General features: G+C 34.5%; 1 protein-coding gene across 4 annotated transcripts in view; it reads right to left on the bottom strand.

The window, feature by feature from the left end:
- The window catches only part of LOC107626091 (piezo-type mechanosensitive ion channel homolog), a 21,718-nt gene extending 952 nt beyond the window's left edge, over nucleotides 1-20,766 (bottom strand). The window contains exons 1-20 of one of the 4 annotated variants that reach the window (XM_016328870.2): nucleotides 20,435-20,765; nucleotides 19,462-19,542; nucleotides 18,678-18,837; nucleotides 18,421-18,578; nucleotides 16,638-16,794; nucleotides 16,338-16,524; nucleotides 14,496-14,611; nucleotides 12,667-12,751; nucleotides 11,566-11,781; nucleotides 11,305-11,482; nucleotides 10,099-10,227; nucleotides 9,769-9,942; nucleotides 9,417-9,650; nucleotides 7,680-9,218; nucleotides 4,540-7,022; nucleotides 3,724-4,119; nucleotides 2,372-2,530; nucleotides 830-1,336; nucleotides 381-528; nucleotides 126-270 (exon numbers count right to left, since the gene is read on the bottom strand). In XM_016328870.2, coding sequence (XP_016184356.1) covers nucleotides 126-270; nucleotides 381-528; nucleotides 830-1,336; nucleotides 2,372-2,530; nucleotides 3,724-4,119; nucleotides 4,540-7,022; nucleotides 7,680-9,218; nucleotides 9,417-9,650; nucleotides 9,769-9,942; nucleotides 10,099-10,227; nucleotides 11,305-11,482; nucleotides 11,566-11,781; nucleotides 12,667-12,751; nucleotides 14,496-14,611; nucleotides 16,338-16,524; nucleotides 16,638-16,794; nucleotides 18,421-18,578; nucleotides 18,678-18,837; nucleotides 19,462-19,542; nucleotides 20,435-20,483 — 7,301 coding nt within the window. In that variant the 5' untranslated portion in view covers nucleotides 20,484-20,765. Of the gene's footprint in view, nucleotides 1-125; nucleotides 271-380; nucleotides 529-829; nucleotides 1,337-2,371; nucleotides 2,531-3,723; nucleotides 4,120-4,539; nucleotides 7,023-7,679; nucleotides 9,219-9,416; nucleotides 9,651-9,768; nucleotides 9,943-10,098; nucleotides 10,228-11,304; nucleotides 11,483-11,565; nucleotides 11,782-12,666; nucleotides 12,799-14,495; nucleotides 14,612-14,782; nucleotides 15,572-16,337; nucleotides 16,525-16,637; nucleotides 16,795-18,420; nucleotides 18,579-18,677; nucleotides 18,838-19,461; nucleotides 19,543-20,434 lie in introns of those variants that run through there. The other 3 variants (XM_021116445.1, XM_021116446.1, XM_016328871.2) reach the window with 3 other exon arrangements.

The following is a 21,258-nucleotide window of genomic DNA, read 5'->3' as shown; positions in this document are numbered from 1 at the left end:
CTATAGTACTCGTTGATACAATTACACAAGGTGCAAATCTTGTCTAGAAGGTTATCAACAAATTCTCATGAGAATGGAGGAAGAACTTTGTAGATTTACATCTTCATGAAATAAATCTGCAGTACCTGTCACACGAAGGTAGGTTTTCAAAGGGAATTCTCATCCTTAAGTCAGAGCACTGGAGTCTGATAAAACGTCCAACAGCTAGAACAAAGGTTATGTAGAGCCCCCATATACTGAACTTGCTGAGTGTATCACCAAGAATACCCTCTGTAGAAGTATTAAGATACTCTTAAGAAATATTATAATAGCATATTATAGATAAAACAGTGAAATATGACATGTACTTATATTTTAAACAAATTCCCCGGCCAACTTACGTGGTGGCGTCTCCTCGGATACTACGATTGCTACAGGTCCTGTGTGGCCTCCACAAAATCCACTCAAATTTGATGGCTGAATATCTTGGAAGGCCCACCACTCAAATTGCTCACGATGTAAAACAAGATCAGCACTGACAGTGCTATCCTGAAAAATTGAATTCAATTTTTTAATAATAATTTAGGAGCATATGAGGCAAAAGGTACAAAATATATCATAATAATCGGAGAAATGAATGCCATGTCTCCTCCCTATGATTTTAGAACTAAATTGTATATTAAAAGCAAAGGTTGCTTTGTTAGAGGGAAGATTACAGCAATAAATATAGAAGATAATCAGCTTCTACCAGTCACATAGGAAATGCCGATACGCTATTAGAGTATTACTTTCAAACAAATAAAAAAGTCTCAATAGCAGAGGAAAAGAGAAAAAGCTGAAGACAAGTTACCTCATCCAAATTTCTAACGTCACCAGAACCAGTAACACGGAAATATCTCGGATAAAATTTATAAACCCTAAAGCTGGTCATAGAGCCATTCAGAACCTTTTGAACATCAGATTGACTTGGAAGATACTGAGGATCAACAGCTTTTTCATACTTCACCACTTCTTTCCCTTTAGGCCTGTCTCTTGAAAGTATCCAGGTAAAAAAAATTTCCATGTCATCATACCAATCAAGGGACTGAATCAATCTTGTCTGAACAACACTTGGGACAAGCCACAATGTACTAGCATCAGCTTGACAGCATATCAATTGGATATCATTCTTATTATATGTGTCCAAATAGCCATGAGGATCAAGATTGGCATCAGAATCGAGTTTATTCCACTCGATTCTTTCACACAGAGTAGTTTCATACAAACTCAACCTTCCACTAACTGTCTTGATATCAACCTTAAAGCTGGCATCTTTAATTGGGTTGGCAATGTTTGTCGGGTTACCACTGCTATACATCTGTAAGCAAAAGAAACAAACAACATAAACAAACATCAATGAATTGTTACATGCTATCGTGATCCAAGGATCAAGTATATGCATGAGTAAGCATACTTGATAAAATGCACAAACTCTACATTGAACTTCAGTAAAATGATAATGCAGACTTAGGTTCTTAAATGATATGACAATCACATCATCCAATTCCAGAAGTAAAATCAAGTTAATAAGATCAATCGTCCAACCTGCAGTCTTGTAATATAAAGGCCAACTACTATGGGGAACATCAAAACGTACTCACTGGAATGTTACCCTTAGAAATTATGCATGCAATGAATGTGTGACGTTGGGATGTGTAGGTGTAGCTATGATTGCCATTATTAATTATGTCTTTGAAATTATGTGTGTACTTATTCTTACCTTGTGACATGTATATAGGGTCAGGTACCCCCCTCCCCCCAAAAAAAACCAAAAAAACCCCCAAAAAAGAGAAGATAATAAGACATTGATTTTGCTATCAAGTACCCTAGAGACACTTGTTAAGATGTACTAAAATGATAAATTTTCATGGGAAAAGTATATATTATAGATTTTATTTATTTTAAAGTTTTCAATGTATTTAGTGTATTGAGAAGTTGAAGAAGAAAAGCAGTTTAGTACACAAGCATCTTGTGTTATGTAGGGTCACGGAAATGTAGGCAGACTAACTGAAAACAAGCATCAGTGGCTAATTCCACGACTCGAACCTGTGACATTAAAATCACATGGAGACAACTTAACCCTTTCTCCAAAGCTCCCCTTAGTTTTGAGAAGTTGAAACTTATCATCTTTAAAACGTTAATAAGAGCACACAAAACCCAAAATTTAATTAAACTCTATTTAAGCAGTAATAAGAATAAGACCACCTTTTTACTCATTAAACTGAGGGTCATATATATGCAAACACTAGCAAATGCATAAAACTGATGTGTCTGAAAATTAAGTTATCTGAATGAAAAAGATACCGCTACTATTAATAAATTAGGAAATCAAAGGCTTCAGTTGTCTACTTACCAGCATTGGAGCCCATATAACACAAATTAATACAAAGAACAAGCATATCCCATTGCAGCATTTGGTCATTTTCGTTTGCTTCTCCCCTTGCTTGTGTGTAGCTCTATTCAACACTGAATCGCATTTGACAAGGTACAAACTTGCATTTATGTCCTCCAGCTATCACAGAGAGGGGAAAAGGATGCATAGGTTAATTTCTGAACCAAGTGGAATTTATAATCAGAAAACATCACAACTTGAAAAATATTATTTTCCAAATGAATTTAAGATATAAGATAAACTAACAGTGTTGCTACCACCGTTTATGAGATTTAACAGATGGCTATGATCTATAAAGGACATGCAAAGGCTGAAATGAAAAAAAGAAAAAGGTCTTATCAATGACATGGTTTTAAAATTCATAATGCAACGTCATAGTTTTCCATTTTGCTCTTTCAGAAACAATTTAATGAATTCAGCAACAGCAGAAACCTTCTACATTGTATTTGATACTACCAAATGAAATGTACATACCATAATCAACAAATTGTATTTGATACTATCAAATGAAATGTGCATACCATAATTACCAAATACTGCTTCTATAACTTACAACTGTCAAACGTGGGATTAACTCCTTCCCAAAGACTAGCTTAAGAAGGACTACCCAAGTGACTATAAAGATTGTCTAGGTCATATGCTTAGTTGATGTAACTTACCACACCCTCTCGTGCCTAGGATTAGATTTTGCTATATGAAGTGCAAAGGAAAAGACATTTGTGGGTTTCCCAGAAATTATGAGTCTCTAATATCATCTCAAGATTATGGGGCATATGAAGACAAATACCTAGTTAGTGTGGGACTCAACACCTTCAGACTATCTTTTACCAGTGGAATCATCATAACTTTTTCAAGTAGCATTCATTTTTAAACTGAATGATGTGTAGCAAAAGAATTTCATTCAATATGAACTTAAATTAATTTTTATTGATATCATTAAGTGAGTGTTTATTTTCCTGACAGCTATTTGGGGCAGAAAAATAAATGACGTTATGCAAAATTTGTCAAGGGCAGAAATATTGAAGCACACAACACCACAAAATCAATTAAAATTAGAGGAGCAGGGACATAATAGAGGAGGCAAAAAACAACAAAAAATAAAGCTGAAATTCAATCTCCAAAAGGAACATGACGATTAAAATGTCAGCACTCAGAAGTTGTAGACTGCCTATGTATTAAAACAGCTTTCCTGCAGTCAAGAAGTAAAGCAAGAAATATACAGATAATTCCCTAGTGCATTTTCATTCTGAAATACAATGCAATTTCAGCATATGAAGATACCTGATTTACAAATGAATATTTACAGATCTTACCTTCAGCCAGTCATACATGGTGAGGGATGTGGTTGTGCATGACCAATCAAGTACACATCGTAATTCATAAAGGAATGGCAATGCACGGTAAAGCCTATATCCTAAGTAATTGATCCGTGAAACTTCACTAGTCAAAAATTGACGATACAATGTGCTTTGGTGAGGAATGCCATAACGAATTTGTACAGCCTGAAGTGCTAGAGAAAGTGCTTTTGCTGAAAAAATAGCACGGAGAGCAAACTGAGCAGCATGTTTCTGGGATGGGTCTAACTGCCAATCATATTCCGTAACTGAATATGTGAAGAGCACGAGGTTGAAAATATAGAAAATCACTTTGCCCGTGGCAAATGAGCAGAGGTATATTATTCGATCAACCACAATCAAGAAGAAGATAGCCTGAATAGAAGAAGAAACTCTTATAAGAAGAATATATGACATGGTAACTCTAGCAACAAAATAACAAATAAATCATCTGACCATTCTCACGTATATATAAAAATGTTTCATAAACATGCCATTGAAGAACTTAGTCATTCAAGGGGAAAAAATGAATCTAAAATTCCATTCCATTTAACAAGAAAGGAATAATAAACTGAACTATTTCAAAGGTCCAGGACACTTTTACAGAGCATAAATTATTAGAGAACTACATAAATGTTATCATACTTGGCCTGCTTTGTTGACTCAATATTCGGGTCAAATAATTTAGGTTATGGCTGACCCCATTTTTAGTTTAGTAATATAACTCTAACTAAATTTTTCCAGGCAAGTTAAAATAAAAGAAGGATGAAATCAAAAAACAAATTAAAGATATACCATTAAAATGAAGACAAATTCTTTCGGAAACTGGTCTTCAAGCTGATACACTTCAAGGAACTCACTTTTATTTTTTATGACAGACTGGTAGAAGATAGCAACAAGAAAGAATACAATCAGATCTGCACAAAATATGTATGCATACAGATCAATTTCTCTCTTGCCTCCACCAATAACTGAGAGTATATGATAAGGGAATCCCACTTCTTCCACAAAACCTGCACGCTTAGCTTTCAGGATTTCCTTCGCTACATCATCGGCTGGAGTTAAAGAAAAGTTATATTCTGCTGACGAACAATTAGTTACAGGAGAGGAATAGACAACCTCTAAAACAACCAAGGCAACATTGGGATTCTCTTGACTTCTTTCAATGCTTTGAACATTAACCCTACTAGCAAAAGGGCAAAGGTTTGGGTTCTTTTCCATACACTTATCCTTATGGACAACTCTGAGCAACTGATTAATTCCAGATTCGATCCTTGCTGGTTGAATCCCATCCTCTGGCCAGAAGTTGACATCCATAGACACCTGGACAAAATAAGGAGGAGATTCTGCTCCTTGTGTGAGTGACTTCCAGTATCTAAAGAAGCTTCTGATTATCATTTTAACCATATTAGCCATCTGATTCAGTAGATCTCCTACCTTCTCTTGCCAGTTATATCGAGCAGGATCATCTTTTCGATGGAGATCTTTCCCCTTAAACCTGAAGTTTATAGATGACATCCATTCACCATCTTTAGGTGTTATGGAGCTTTGGATGAGGGTAAAAATATAGACAAGAAAGAGAGGTAATGAACTGACAACAAAGGAAGACATAATTTTGTGTGTTGGGAAACCTAATTCTCGTAACAGGACAGGATCAATACTCATCCCACAGTGGTGAATTATAATTTGGTACAGATACTGGAGTAAGATGTAAATTTCTGTATATATCAAAATGATAACCCAGAAGATGTAACTTGGACCTGTATTTACACATAATGCATACAAGTAAAGAGCCCCGAGATACACCATCGATAGCAAACTGAAGTTCCATAAGAACACAAGAACAAAACAACAGTAACACACTATATCATTATTGGAGCGCATCTGGTACCATATATAACGAAAGATCCTTCCTAACTGCAGACTTGCAGCTTCTGAACTCCTATCAGATAGTGCAGATGAAGATCGATCCACATACATATCACGGCTTTTCTGGCTCTCCATCTCGTCATATATCTGATCCTCAACATTTGTGTGCCCATTTGAATCAGAATCTTCGTGAGATATATTCAGAAAGCTCACCAAGTTATTAACTGCCTGATTTCCAATGGACTGTACCTGGGAAACACCATCACCTATTAGTTGCACAGCAGATCTCAATGGGTGTTCTTTTGCTTGCCCCTTCCCCTTTTTGTCCGAATCACTAGAATTGTTGTCAATATCTATTTCAGTAATTTCACACACAGGAGAATCCACTGAATGCTTCATGTACTCCTCTGTGAATGAAGTTTCCACATTCATGGAAGTAGATGATGATTCAAGTTCAGTTGGGAGAACAGAATCCTCTCTCATTGCATGATCGAGTCTCTCAGGAAACTGTTCTTCTTTGTCAGGGATTCTAATGTCATGGGTTGAAATAATAGAATTGCTCCGCCTCCTTCTTAGACCCTCACCACTGTGAGAAAATCCATCAATACAATTGGCTGACGTGTTCAAACTATGGAGTTGTACTTGTAGGTTGAGCATTTCAGCTTTCATCTTCTCAACCTGCATATTACGCTGTCGCTTTTTGACCTCACTTTCACGAATTTGTTGTAACTGTGCAGTTTTCCATGCCGCCTTTTTCTCCTGTTCATGCACAATAGCACCAATTTGCTCTGCTTCCAGGTATCGACATACATAATCAAACTCTTTAGAGGAAAACATGTATGACTGAAGTGCTACAAGCAAAAATATGATAATCTCTACGATTGCAGATCTAGCAGTAATCCGAAACCCATAATCATATTTATAAAAGCCAATCATCTCATAAATGTAATTCTTCTCACACTTCCCAGAACTTGGTCCACCAACAAAAGGGGACTGATAAGCAAGAGAGAGAATAATAACAGCAAAGTTATAAATGCGCAAGAACTTGAAGATTTGGTTCTTCTTCTTCAATATTTCAAGTCTCATGCGAAAGAATACCAAAGCAAATGCAAGATAACCAAGATGCAAAATGTCATACTCGAGTGTACCAGTAATCAATATTAAAATAAGCACAAGATCCAACAAATGGCAATAGCAGTAAAGCCTCAAATAGTCGACAAAGGTCCACATGCTCTTGGTTTCAAAAGAGAGATCTCTCCAAATGAATGTGTTTCTACGTTGAAACATAATCTGACGATATGTTGATGATCCTGAAAAGTTACCAAGGCGATCAGCCCGAAGCTTGAAGCCAGCCAGCATGAAGACTGCAAAGTAGCTGATCAGCATGCGGGGATCATCAACAACAAGTCCTTCAATAGAAACACCAATGAAATGAACAGTTTATTGAAGGCTTCAATGCACAAAATAATATTTAAATAATGCATCATATTTAAATACACCAGTGGAAAGCTCAAATTTTGCAAACAGATGTCACTAGTTGAGTTGTACCAGAGACATACTACATTTAGGAAGAAAACACCGTATAATTCAAATATCTCTACTAATAATGACGGTAGGATAGAATAACTACCTTGGTAAGAATAACTTTTGGCCAATTGTGCCCTTCCATTAACATTGAAAGTTAGCTTCTCCACTTATCTACTACTAACAAAGGGATAGAATAGCATCTACTGTTGTCATAATTACTTTTGCTCAATTATACCCTTCATCTAACATTTAACAGATAACTATTGTAGACATGATAAATAAATTAACTAACACTAAATTATACAATTCGTTTTTATACTAAATTTTAATGATTTAGTTTTTCATTAACATTTTTTATTATTATTACTTTTAAATAGGACTATCCACTTGTCTGAATGATAAAGAAATAATGAACCAAATGTTCAGGCTAAAAAGGAAACCTCTTTACACTAAATACTTTCACCAATAGAACCAAATATAAAGGCATTACCATGAAATCTTCCAAAAAGATGCAATTCAGAGAAGGAGGAGAGAAGTACCTAGCCAACACTTTTCGCAATAATCGAAATGTCGAGTTGAAGCTTTCCAACAGTCATGACAATGAACCCCGCTTGGAACATGCGAACTAAAAGGTAAACTATCCTTCCAGATGACAAAATATTCAAGGATGAGAACAGATGCAAACAGGAAGACAAATACAGGCCAGATTTTGCGTATAATATGCCGATTCAGAAGAATACAAGCAGCTAACAGTGCAATATACAGCATGGATATTGCATTCAACAAGGCAAAGCTTGCAAGAAGTAATGCTATCATGTTTATCTCAAGACCAAATAGATTAGACATATTCTCCACCCAAAATTTCAAATATATTCTTAAGACTGCTATCTGGGTCTCAAACCGCTCCTTTCTCAAAGCAACAATCCGCTTCTTGTTCCACTTGTGACTCTCCCTGCTACTTCCCCAGATAAATCCAAAATACTTTCTTCTATTGCTGTCAGAACCTCTTGTTTTAGAACTTGGAGTATCAGGTATTTGGGAATGACCAGCGGTTATAATTCTTAGTGTCTTGCTAGAATCCCCTTCTTGAATCTCAGTTGGATGATGTGAATTGCATGACGTTTTACTTGCCTCATTACATGTATCAATATGCTGAAATGAATCTTCCGAGGAGACAAACAAAGGACAAGGTTCTTCCCAGTGTCCTCTATTCAAGACTGTATTTGGCATTCTTTCCAACCACCGAAAGACATTGTATTGAAGGGTACAAGCCACAATAACTAGTACTTTTCCTCTCAATCCAGATTCTCGACCCCAAAAGCCTGGCTGGAATACACACAATCCCAGAAAGAGAGATATATCAGAGTACTTCTGTCCAGGAAACATTTCAGCTTGCTTACCCCACATTTGAAAAAGATATTCAGCAGTCACCAGAAACCCTGTGTATACTAAGAATGATTTGGATGGGATACTAGACGTCTTTGGTAAAATGGAGCAGATAACACATCCAAGCAGATACAAGAAACCAAATGCACTAATTGGGGATAAAGATGCATAAAACAGGGCAATAAATAAGATTTTTTGGCTGTGCCAAATAAGAAATCGCCTGATAAACCCAACTTTCCCTGGCTCCAACTGATCCATGTAAGCCTGTTTGTGCAGCTTGCTTTGTCTCCTCTCATAGCTATAAAGTTGCATAACAATCAAGACTGCCAGAGACTCCCAAACATTTTCAAAAGATGACGCTTTTGGGTCAAATCCAAGATAAAAATAGAGATCAATCAACTTGGATAACCACATCTCTAGACTTGTGAAGCTGCTCAAGCTATATATGAAGATAAACACCGAAATTGCATACACTTTCAATGGAAGCCAAAGCGGCCTTTTTGTTCTCTCAACAAGTTGTCTTCCAGTAATCCACAGCAGAAGAAGGAATATGTAACCAAATGCTATGTAATTGGGCTTCTCCATATATACTGTGAGAAGAATAGTCAAGAAAGCAATATAGGTGCCACAAGATCGGTATATAGAGAGGAACTTCTGCCCAATTGCACTGAGGTATGATGCAATTCTTCTTTCTGTAAAAATGAACAGGATGAAATATGGATGACAATCAGTGAAACAATAGCTGCCAAAAGGAGTTACAGCAATATAGCATTGTTCCCTACAAATTGTTAGGAATATAATCATATATTTATCTTACATATAACAGTGCTATTCACTATGTATAGAAAATAATGTCATTCCAGATAAATAAGAGCACTTTTGAAAGGTACCATAAGAGAAACTGTCATCACTTTGTCTCACAGAGGAGGATGAATATATAGACAATAAAACAGATTTGTTAAGACCAGCTTTCAAGATGCCAAATCCAATAGGGGCACTAGGGGTATGCTGTATGATTGCTGAGAATGAAAATAACATGTCAAAACCATGGTTATGGACTGAACAGAAGCAACCAAGCAAAGCTACTTCCAAGAAATCCCAGTCACTATCTTCTCCAACGAGACCTGCAACAAATTTTTGAAAGACAGTGAATCTCCCCTTCCGTATTGCTTAATATGCTGCAAGTGACACATGCTATTGTTATAATATTAAGAAGTATAAACCAACAAATTCCATCAATACCTAATTGCATTACAACTTCCATGCTTACAGAACCTTTTTTCTCCAAAGCATTAGAGATCAAATTAATTTGAAGAGCGTACAACAGTGCAAAATGAATCTCGCACAGAAGAATCAGAGCTTGTCGTAGCTTTCGGCTGACGTTGTGGCTCAAAAGATATATCAGGAAGAATATCACTGAGGAACAGACAGAATAGAAGCTAATCAACAAACTAGCAAAAGAAACTCTTTGATAGACCAGAATTAAATTAATGGTGTACAAGAATCAAGGTAAATCATTGAAATGGACTATTTGCATGTAAAACAGACATGTAAGGGTTTGTTAAAACATACTATATACAGCATGGATGAAACCAGGCTTTATGGCAATAAGAAAGATCAATGTTAGCATGATAGCCCGAGAGCACTTGCGAAGTCCCCATGCTATTGTTGCCACAATCAAAACCTTAGTCTCTCCCTTCTCTGTGGATTAAGAAGGATTAATATGAAAGCAACAAATAGAAAGTAAATATAACGTATTCAGCCAAAATTTTTGACAAAATAAATCACCTAAAACAGAAAAGAATCAGGATCAAGTAATCACAAAACAATTAAGGTGGTTTTTCTTCTAGACTGATCACAAAAATAAGATTGAGTTAAATAAGGTTTTTTGTCCCCATATTCATGAATTTTGGTTTTGGTCTCTGTAATTTTATTTTTTATTTTCATTCTTGGAGTTTTGGTCCAAAAAAGTTTAAAATGTCATTTTGGTCCCTGCCATTAGTTTGTCTTTGTTAATATGCTAACATGTTTTACCTGGTCCCTACTATTAGTTTGTCTTTGTTAAATGCTAACATGTTTCATCTGCCACGTCAGTATTTAATGGAGACAAACTAATGGCAAAGACTGAGTGAAACAAAACCAAAAAAATTTACAAGGACTAAAACAAAAAAAAAAGTATGATTTTTGCAGGGATGAAAATGGTAATATCATTTTACTTCAAACTTAAACTATTGATCAATTTATTTACTGTTCAAGTCTTAAATGCTTCTCATATAGCTAAATTGATAATAAAAATTACTAAAATTGAAAACCAAAATAAATTATAACATACAATTATTATTATTATTATTATTGTTATTATTATTACTACTAATTTTATACAATCTGATGAATAATATTACAAATTAATATTTTATATTAATGAATGGAAAATATCTTACCATTAGTAATTAGCAAATTGATGGATCCATTAAGATATAAGTTAAAGGAACAATTAGGAAGTCAAAGTAGTACTTTGCATAAAGATATAAGTTCGAGGGATTTGTATATTCTCTTCCCATACTAGAAACGGTGTGAAATTATATAAAATAAAAATATATAATGGTACATAGGAGCTAGGAGAAAGTTAACAAGAAAATTATAAGTTGGAAAAATTATATAATATTGACACATAAAATGAACAGCTTGGAACAAAAGAACATGCTTGAGTATACACGTAGATACTCAGCAGCATTAGCATATACAAGTCACATGTATGAAAACATTGTAACTTAATACCTTCTACTGAGCACTGCTCATTTGACGATTGCCCATCCTCATCAGACAAGCAGAGGAATACAGAATTGTTCACAAGATTACCCAACGCAACCAAAATTCCTAGACAAAATTGGGCAAGCAAAAAGAAACCAGGTATCGGATAGTGCCACAGACCCACCATCTCCCAGATTTTCATGTCCTGCAAACGAGTATAAAATATCATAAATAATTCAAATGTAGGATCAACTTCGATGAGAATTGTCATCCAGTATTTTTAATTACCCGTCCAAGTTTCCAATTCAAAAATGTAAATGCCACATTGAATACGTAGGTGCTAACAGCCCAGAAGAGAATAAAGACAAGCAGCAGCCCATTCAAGCGGTGCAAACGGAATAAAGAAGGGAAGGCATAGACAATGTAGCCCACGTAAGCAAGTAGCCCGAATGCACATAAGCTTGCAAAATGAAAGCTCCAAAAGGAAAGAGCAAACAAGGAGACCTGAAAAAAATTATATATGATTTAGGGAACTGATAATCAAATCATTACTAAATCACGATTTAGTGCATATGCTTATGACACCAGAAACAAGTAGCTGCAAATGCATCACAGGGATAACTAGAAAAAGGTTATGTGCACAGTAAAGCACATTCATGGAAGACGTTGGTCTCCATTAGCACAACTACTATGAGATTTTCTGTTTGGATTGAAATTATATAATTATGAAAGAAATCATTTTATTTTGTAAAGTTTAATTTCATGATAGAGAACCTAATATGAAAGTCCCATTAGTAGAGTTGCCCCAAAGTTAAAAGAAAAAAAAGAAAAGCAAACAAACAAACAAGAAACAAACAAAAAACAGAATAAAAAGAATTTCCATTCTTGAACCCATATAAAAAAAAAATGAACAGCATAATTGCCATTCACGACTTCTAAACATTACGCCTACTTAGGAAAAATCACTTGTACTAATAGCGAACAGTGTCCAATGGGTGGTTAGGTGGATAAGCCATAAGCATACTACTACAGTTAGTTACTGCAACAAAAGCAGCCAAGCCTTTTTCCAACTATGTGGAGTTAACTTCAAAGATCAAATGACAGCAAAGAGTCGTCAGTCGTACAATAAACCACAGATTGACTTAATTAACCAATTAATGTAGTCAGCTGCTCCAAAATTTGCAAATATTTTCTAGAAGTTCAAAATTTTAGAATGTAATTATCCACACACACGAGAGAGAGAGAGAGAGAGACTAAATGAATTTGCTCAAGTGAACTTTCATACTCTGCAGAAGTTAATAAATATCAATGGTAGAAACTACAGTAATGACTCTAAGATCATTGTTAATAACATTAAATGGATTATAATACGTTTTAAGGAATATATACCGGGAAACCATACGTGAAAAAGTTGATGCTAAAAGTCCGGAAAACACCTCCTCTGAGTAAAACATTTGTGTGCTTCACACCAGAACTGCATATTTGATTAAAGGACTCAGCAGAAGGCCACATTCAATATTCCTTGATAAAATAAATAAACAAATAAATCTTGTAACAAAATTGAAGCAAAAGACTTAAAATATTCAAGGAAAGAGATAAATGATTAAAACAAGCAATTACTTTCTTTCGACCGCAGTTTGAAACATAATCTCAAAGAAAAAAGCTCTTAACAAATTTCTAATCAACTGAAAAATCGGACAAATGCTACTGATATAGAATGCTTAAAAAATAGACAAATTCTTGAAGAATATGTTTCACTATACTAGGCATATATTTACTTCTCATCTGTTTTTTGTCCAAATTCAACCATCAGCATCATGATGCTACTACAAGGAACCCAACCAACCTGGCCCAACCCAACTGATGTCCAGAAAAAAAGGAGCGAGGTAACCAATGAGAATTTTAATCATTCTTTGGGCTTGAACCTGAGGTGTGGTTAAGGAACCTAGGTACCTACTACCTTGACCAATCTCATGTTGGGATTTGGCTGATTGAATATCTTCTCCTTACCTAAAACAAATATTCAAGCTCAAAAGATTTTGCACATGGTTTCACATGATAGAACGTACGTGCTTGTATATGAAAGTTTGTTATTGTAGTGGTTAAATGTTTGTGGGTCTTTGTGGCCTAAATCTGAGCCTACATTGCCATGCATAATTATTACGTAATGTATGCAAAATACAAAACAGATTCATACAATAGGGATGCCAATAGTTTAGAGTGATTAAATGAGAAATATGTTGCTGAACACCATTACCATAGTGCCTGCAACTAACTAAACACATGAGCAAAGTCATTCAATGAAGAAAGCAAGGCAAGGCATATTTGAAATGTTTTCCGGTAACTGAAAATGGAAGATTGTTCACTGAAATTGAATGTAGAACTCTAGATTATTTTGAGTTGATAGACATCATAGTTAGCTTTTATAACAAGAAACAATTCATTAAGACGAAGGGGAAAGCTAACTATTAAAAGAAAGGAAAATGAGGAAATCAACGTAATAGAACTACCTGTTGAATTTGTAACAAGAAACCAAAGAGAGGAAGACAGAAACCCTCTGTGACTATGAATCTTTCATTAAACTAGCACGAAAAAATATATATTTGAAATAGCCTGTACATTTTAACAACTACTATTAAACAGACAACAATAATGATCATGAGATATTTCCTATATCACAATCTTAGGAAAAGTCATCCTAAATTGAGAGTGTTTGTTGAATATTCCCAGCACTCTGTCTCAAGTTGAAACATATGGTTCATATGCATTAAGCTTGCCATCATTTTTTAGTTAACCCAGTCTACTTTCAAGCATGAAGATCCTTGTCATGATAGGTCAATTTATGTTATAGCCTACCATGCCAAAAGTTTCTTTCTGAATGACAATTCAAATCAACAGGTAATGAGGAGATTTACCAAAACATATCTGCATCTTGAGTAGTCTTTCAAATGAGATATCAACTTACATGGTATCTAGAGGCGCTGAGGCAGCGGTTACAAAGACCTCTAGGTAGATCAACTAGAATTTAAAACTGATTTGAAAGGACAATTTATATAATATAGTTCCATGGATTCTGGCTGATTCTCAATCAAGTGAATCGGGTAACAAGTTTTTTCTTCATACAGATCATATACTGATCACTGATAAAGAAATATTTAAATGTGTTCTTGAAAGATATAACTAAAGCAAAATAAATCATAGGAATTTCACTTGATTACCTTGATTCACGAATGAAGAACGAATGCTTGGAGGGAAGAAGTTGTTCAGTCAGGCTACAATCTGATCTGGAAACAATAAAATCCATCTCCTCCAAATCAGATCTAATGAAAGACAGCTGTATCACAGAAAAAGAATAAGACAAAACAGTGTCAGACACAGCAAAATCAAACTAAAAAATTGAACAAATAGCTAAAAAAGGGAAAAACATTTCACAGTCATATAATTTTGCATAAAACAGATATTGTCCCCTGGAAATTTATTTCCAGTGGTTACGCTACTTTCAGACCTTTGCTTTCTTCAAAGGTTGGTAATCATTCTCAATTTCTCTTTTGGGAAGATCATTGCTTAGGTGATGCTCCTTTTAACTTGGCTTTTCCTCGTCTTTATTGCCTATCCTCTTTGCATAACTTTCCTATTAGGGATTTCTATCTATACAGGAATCTTCCTACTATTGGAACTTTCACTTTTTTAGAAACCTTAATGATAGAGAATCCATTGAGTTAGGTAACCTTTTAGGTCTACTTAATAATGCCCCTTTGTCCTCTACCTCTAACCTTGGCAAAAGATTATGGTCTTTTGATTCTATGGGTCTGTATACCTGCAAGTCAAATTTTCAGTCTTTATCTCAATCCTCCACGGTAGCACCTTTTCTCCTCAATAAACTCATTTGGAAATCTAAAGCTCCTTCTAAAGCCAAATCCTTTATTTGGACTATTATGGTTAACAGAATTAACACCAATGACAATTACAAGGGCCATTGCCCCAAATGTCTGTGTTATGTGTTGGGGAGACTCAGAAACAGGTCTCGCATTTGTTTTTACACTAGCCCAGGGCCATTTCTTTGTGGAATTCTTTGTTTGGCACTTTTGGAGAATCTTGGGTGTCCCCCGCATCACTGGATTAATTTCAGAATTTCTTTTGATGAGGTTTACAGGTTGTGGGAGAAAGAAAGAGGTAAATATTTTTGGCAATGAGCCATATATGCCACTATCTGGAGTATTTGGTTAGAATGCAATCTACATACTTTCAACGATAGATCATAAAGCTAACTATTTGTTAACCTGTGATACACTCAACATGTTAGGCTCACTAAGGCTGCGTTTGTTTCTAAGAACAGGACAGGACAAGACACTGATAGACAGAGACACAAAATTTTGTGTTCTTGTATTCTGTTTGGTGATAAACTAGAACAAATTATGAAAATTCAATTTATTCTCATTTTTTTCATTCAAAAAATTTGAGATGAAAAATATAACAATAAAAAATATAATTATAAAAAAATTAACAAGAATAATGAAAGAAAAAATAAAAAATAAGTTGTGTCCCTTATTAGTGTCTCCGTGTCCTTCCTGTCAGGATGGACACAAAATACACTAATTCAGTGTCTCTGGACACATTTTCTCTGTCTATGTCTCCTCTGCCAAACACGATTTTGTATTTCAGTGTCCCTGTCTCAGTGTCCTGTCTCTACAAACAAACGCAGCCTAATTTAACAACAAAATATATCACAAGAAGTACGACAGTGGTCCCGCAGTGAAAACCCATAATGTAATTAATTATTCACTTGAATAATATAAAAGGCAGTGAGGGCGGGGGAAAGAGGAGCGAAGAGAGAGAATTCTGACCTATTTTTGTGTATGTGATTTCTGATGAATGTTTTGTACATTAAGTCTATATAGAGGGGTTGAGAAACTTGCAATGCAAGCTTCGGCTGAGGTAAGATAGGAATTACATCCAGCAGTAGTTACATTTTATTACTAACAGTTGTACATTCAGTTACACCTGCATTAACTCTAATACCATATGAAATTTGAATTGAAAGTTACAAAACAGACACATACCATTGTGTAGTAAAGTATGATTGAAATGCTAGAACAAATTTTGGTCCACTCAGAATTTGCAGAAATTTTGTAAAGACCAATTATATCAGCCATCCGATGAATTGCAGTTGGAAATTCCACAGGAAGTTGATATATGTAAAGCAGAAAAATATCAACACCTGCATACAGATGAAGAGGTCTCCACCACCTATAGAACAATGAACACAGCCATAAGTGCAAAGGACACTAAAAGAGACTATAATACACCCAAAAGGAAGAAAGGGATGAGTAAGAGCATGAAACATCATCGGTGAAAATCACCTGAAAAGCCCAAGAAAGTTGCTTGTTAGAGACCAATCCACAAGACCAACACAACTACCAATAAAAAAAGGTAGGGAGTCCCAGGAAGGATGGCTAATTCCAACAACTAGCTGAATTGCAGGTAACAGCAAGCATGATGCCACCCGAAGATGAGAACCTTCAATTAAACCATAAAAATAATAAAATCAAATTTAAAAGAGGGAACAAACTTTTAATTGGGAGTTTTTATCTTTTATTTTTTTAATGAATAAAAGATACTTCCGTTGATTGAAAGAACATACTTTTTCAATGGGGGTTTGAATTGCATCATTTACATAAAACAGCAGGCATCAGAAAAAACAGAATGACAATTACAAATAAACACACTGCAGAGAAGGTGAGGATGAAGAAGTTATAGAGAAACCTAAGGAAAGCTTAAAAACAGTGAATATAGTAACAGGCTAATGCCCAATTCCTGTAACAGCTAAGCCTGTATATGTTATTCTGTATTGAAATATACAACTAGTTAAATGACACTATTAAGTATTAACTTGTACATAATAGAGCTTCAAGCAAATAATTTTGTAGCCCTGTAACATTTCCCAAGTAATGAATGCTTTTACACAAAACGAAAACTAAGAAAAAGAGAGAGACGAAAACCAAAAGAAACCCAAAAAAAAGCTATCTTCAAATAATCATTACACAAACTCATCAATAGATATAATTTATATATGGATATAAATATTAATACTTACACAAACTCATCAGTACATTAATTTTATACATGGATATAAATATTAATACTTAGTTGTCACAATCATACAAAATCAACAATATTCTACCAGTATTTAAGAATCTTTCACTCAAAGAAACAAAAAATATTTATATCAAGAGCCAAAATCAAAAGATTAAATATGTGTAACAATAACAAATGTGAAAGCATAAGTACTTTGTCATCTTAATAAATGGTCTTATTTTCAAATCTTAGGAATAGCAAAAGTTTTTTATGAATATATATGTAAAGGTTATTTTAGGAAAGGAATGTTGGGCACCAAACTCCTCCCAATCGCTTTTATATATAAGAGAAGTAGATGAAGACTCCGGTAATTTCACTTAATGAATGTACATAAACACTAAAGCAAGTAACTAGATAAAAGTAAAATGAGACATACCGATTTTGCTTATTTTAGTAAAGGTTTTTTACTAAATTTTCAATTAAGACCTGTAGCTTAGAAGTTAGTCATTGAGTCTCTAGTGTATAAAATTATCAATCAGGTTTATTGTAGACTAAATATTTCAAAACAAGTTCCTATACGGTACAAATATTTTTCAATTAGGTCCTCCTATTTGAAAATTTTGTGACTAAGCCCTTATATTGGATATAATCATTATTTTCTGGAAACCTTAGAGTATAGGGACTTTACCACAAAATGCTTCAAGTTGAGGAACTTGGTTGAAAAACATATGTATTATATATAGACAATTTTGTGCAATATAGAGTTACTTAGAGATTTTACTGAAAAGTGAAAAATGTAAGACTCCAGAGTAATTAATGTCATTCAACATGATACAGAAAATTTTGCTTCCCTCAAAGAAGAATGCAAGGGGGTCTGAAAATAGCCAGATAGGAACATAACAATGTGCCCGAGGACATATGTTGAGTTTTTGTGTACTTATCTAAACCTGGGACGGAGAGGACACAAACTCTCTCTCTCCCATTTATTTATATCCTGTATCTAAACCAAAAGCATTCAAAAGGAAGAGAAAAACATAAACAAGAGGGTCAAACAAACTACTTACAAACCTAAATGTTCAATAATTGATAACAAATGACCCCGGGATGAATCTTGCCATGTATCCTGAAGACACCTTTTCCAGTATATATCAATCAAAGCAACAATAAGTGCAAGTAGTTGTATAACCAAGAAATAAATTGCATAAGGAGATCTCCAAGACTGAACTCTGCAAAAGTACATCAGGAAAAGAACTAATCAGTACATCTGGGAACGAAAATGATGAACCATACAATAATTGAAAAGAAAATAAATAAATCAATCTCACATCATAAACCCAATGAGCTTTGCCCACCAGGCATCAGGTATACTCCAGGAAACTGGCTCAGCAGCCCATATTAACAGATAAGTCACTTGAGAAAGTATTGCAACTACAGAAAAGATAACAACTGGCCACAGCAACAAAAGCCTCCTACGGAAATGAAATCCTACAAAAAAAGCAACATATCTAGTGATCAAACATTGAGACAATATGAATATATTGAGCTAAATCAGAGTATAAACATCACATACATGCCTATTGCATGTGTATCATACAAGGTCTAACACCGACACATGCTGCACACATGGTCATAGCACTTAACTGATATGTCCATGGATTATAGAATAATATTTTTCATGAGGACAAAGTTTTAACATCCAACATGATAAACAAATACATAGGGAAAAAGTTTCCAAATCCAAGCTGATAAACAAATCTACCAACTCTTCCATCAAATAGAAGCAACTTTGAATCTCTCAGAGTTTTGTGTTTTAGCGACAATTTAACAGATGCAGCTCAATAGATTGTCACAATCATACATCCGGAGTAAAAAAATCTTATTCTTCATTTTCTTTTGTTCCTCCTTAAATCCACTAAAAAATGGTATATGGACTCCATAACTTGTATTATACATCAAAAACTGAAACCGAACGTTAAGCAATTATTAACCCAATCAAAAGGAGAAAGAGTTCCATTTCATACAGAATTCCCAGAGCAGGCACATTATTTGCACATTGTGATGAAACAGCAAATTGCAGTTTAATGCCAACAAAAGAACTAAGTCACTTACCTAATTGCGATACATTGTACAGAATAACAAGAAACGCTATCAAATCAACAAGTGATATCAAACTCCAGTTGATTAGAGCAGCTGCAATAAAACATAGCACATAAAAATCAGCACATACTTCGAAAATGGAGTACAGTCATCCATACATGTCTATATATATTATATAGAAACTAGAAGGCAAACATAAGTGTCAGAGGGTAACAAACAACAGAATTCGAGAGCAAAAACACATCTAACATTCTTCCTTCCACTGTTAGCCACTCTAATAATCATGTTCAATCTTAATCTTATGATTCTCACCAATAAAGGGTGTATTTGCTTCGCTTCGATTATGGCAATAAAATTCAATAAATTTTTCCCTGGACTTAGAAGTTATTATATATTTCTGAACCTTCTGTAGCATGCTTGAGTAAGCTTCTAAAATAACCATGTTATATAAATAAATCCATCTTCAAAAAACAATAAAAAAACTTCTGAAGTTGTAGATAACTGGCTGCTTCTACTTTTGCATTTTATCATATAAGTCATTCTTTATTCTTTTTAGAAGTTGATAGTAATGTATCAGAATTCACACAGTATACAGATGCATATTCTCAATAATAGTTACTCTACCTAGTTTCTACTCACACTCACTTGGAAAGACGAAAACCAATGACAAATAACTCTCTCTTATAAGTCTCTAACTTCAAAGAATTTGTTTAAGGATATCAGCTCCGCTAGGAACAATTCTCCAAATGCAATCTAATGTAAATTTTGAATTCCATTTCATCGAAACTAACAAAACCTTATCTCAAATCCGTCAGTGACACAGGAAACTAATCATTACGAGCTAAGCACATATCATAAAACATAAAAGAATTGCAAAAATATAACTAATTCGCACCTCACCTCACTGTGAGTTCATAAACACGAATTGCGCATTACATCGAAAAATAAATTATTCAAAAAATAAAATAAAATAAAATAAAATCACCTGCTAGAAGCAGCGAAGGGAGAAGGAAACCGGCGAGAAATTTCCCCATCGGAATCGGAAGGGAAACAAACCTGGCGATCACATCGAAGATTCGAAAAACAGATTCAGCTCGGAGACTCGGATTCCTCTATCTTTCTCTTTAAAACCGATTTATTTTTTTCTCTGAATCGAGAAGAAAAGGACTTTCCAGTGGAGAGAGAGTGAGAACTGAGAAAGAGAGAGAAATCTCCTGAAACTGCTATCAAATCCTGAGAATCGAAAATGGTGGTTTCACACTTTCAGTTTCAGTTTCAGTTTCAGTTTCAGTTTCATCCGTAAAAGCCAATAACAAAAGTTAACATCATCAACAAAAATAAATAAAATATAAAATAAAATAAATTATGGAAAAAATATTTTAATTTTTAAATATATCTGAATGCGACATCGTGTTGGTTTTCCAATTTTGTGGCTTCGTGATTGCGTTCCTTGTGGCCAAAGATTTTAAGGTGGCTCACGTGGCGCGTTTGATGAAGGGGTAAAATGGTCATTTGGTTAGGTATTTATATTTTGGTGCCAATCGCTTTTGAAAATCTAACTCGTGGCGCTCCCATATATTAAGACATTAAGTCATTAAATAATTATTTGCGTTTTATGGATTTTAATTTTTGGAAAATGAACACCAAATATTTCCCAATAAGCGTTTAGTTTGTTAGTTAACCTACCGGTCTTTCTTTTCATTTTGGTGCTACGGAAATTAAAAAAAAAAAAAACAAATACATTACTCCTCACTTATTATATCGTTATAAATTTTGTTGTAAATGCATAATATGATTTAGAGATTTAGA

Source organism: Arachis ipaensis, chromosome B02 (assembly GCF_000816755.2).
Source record: "Arachis ipaensis cultivar K30076 chromosome B02, Araip1.1, whole genome shotgun sequence".
Classification (NCBI taxonomy): Eukaryota; Viridiplantae; Streptophyta; class Magnoliopsida; order Fabales; family Fabaceae; genus Arachis; species Arachis ipaensis.
The sequence above is the reverse complement of the archived record's forward strand: the minus strand, read 5'-3'. Positions and strand labels throughout refer to the sequence as shown.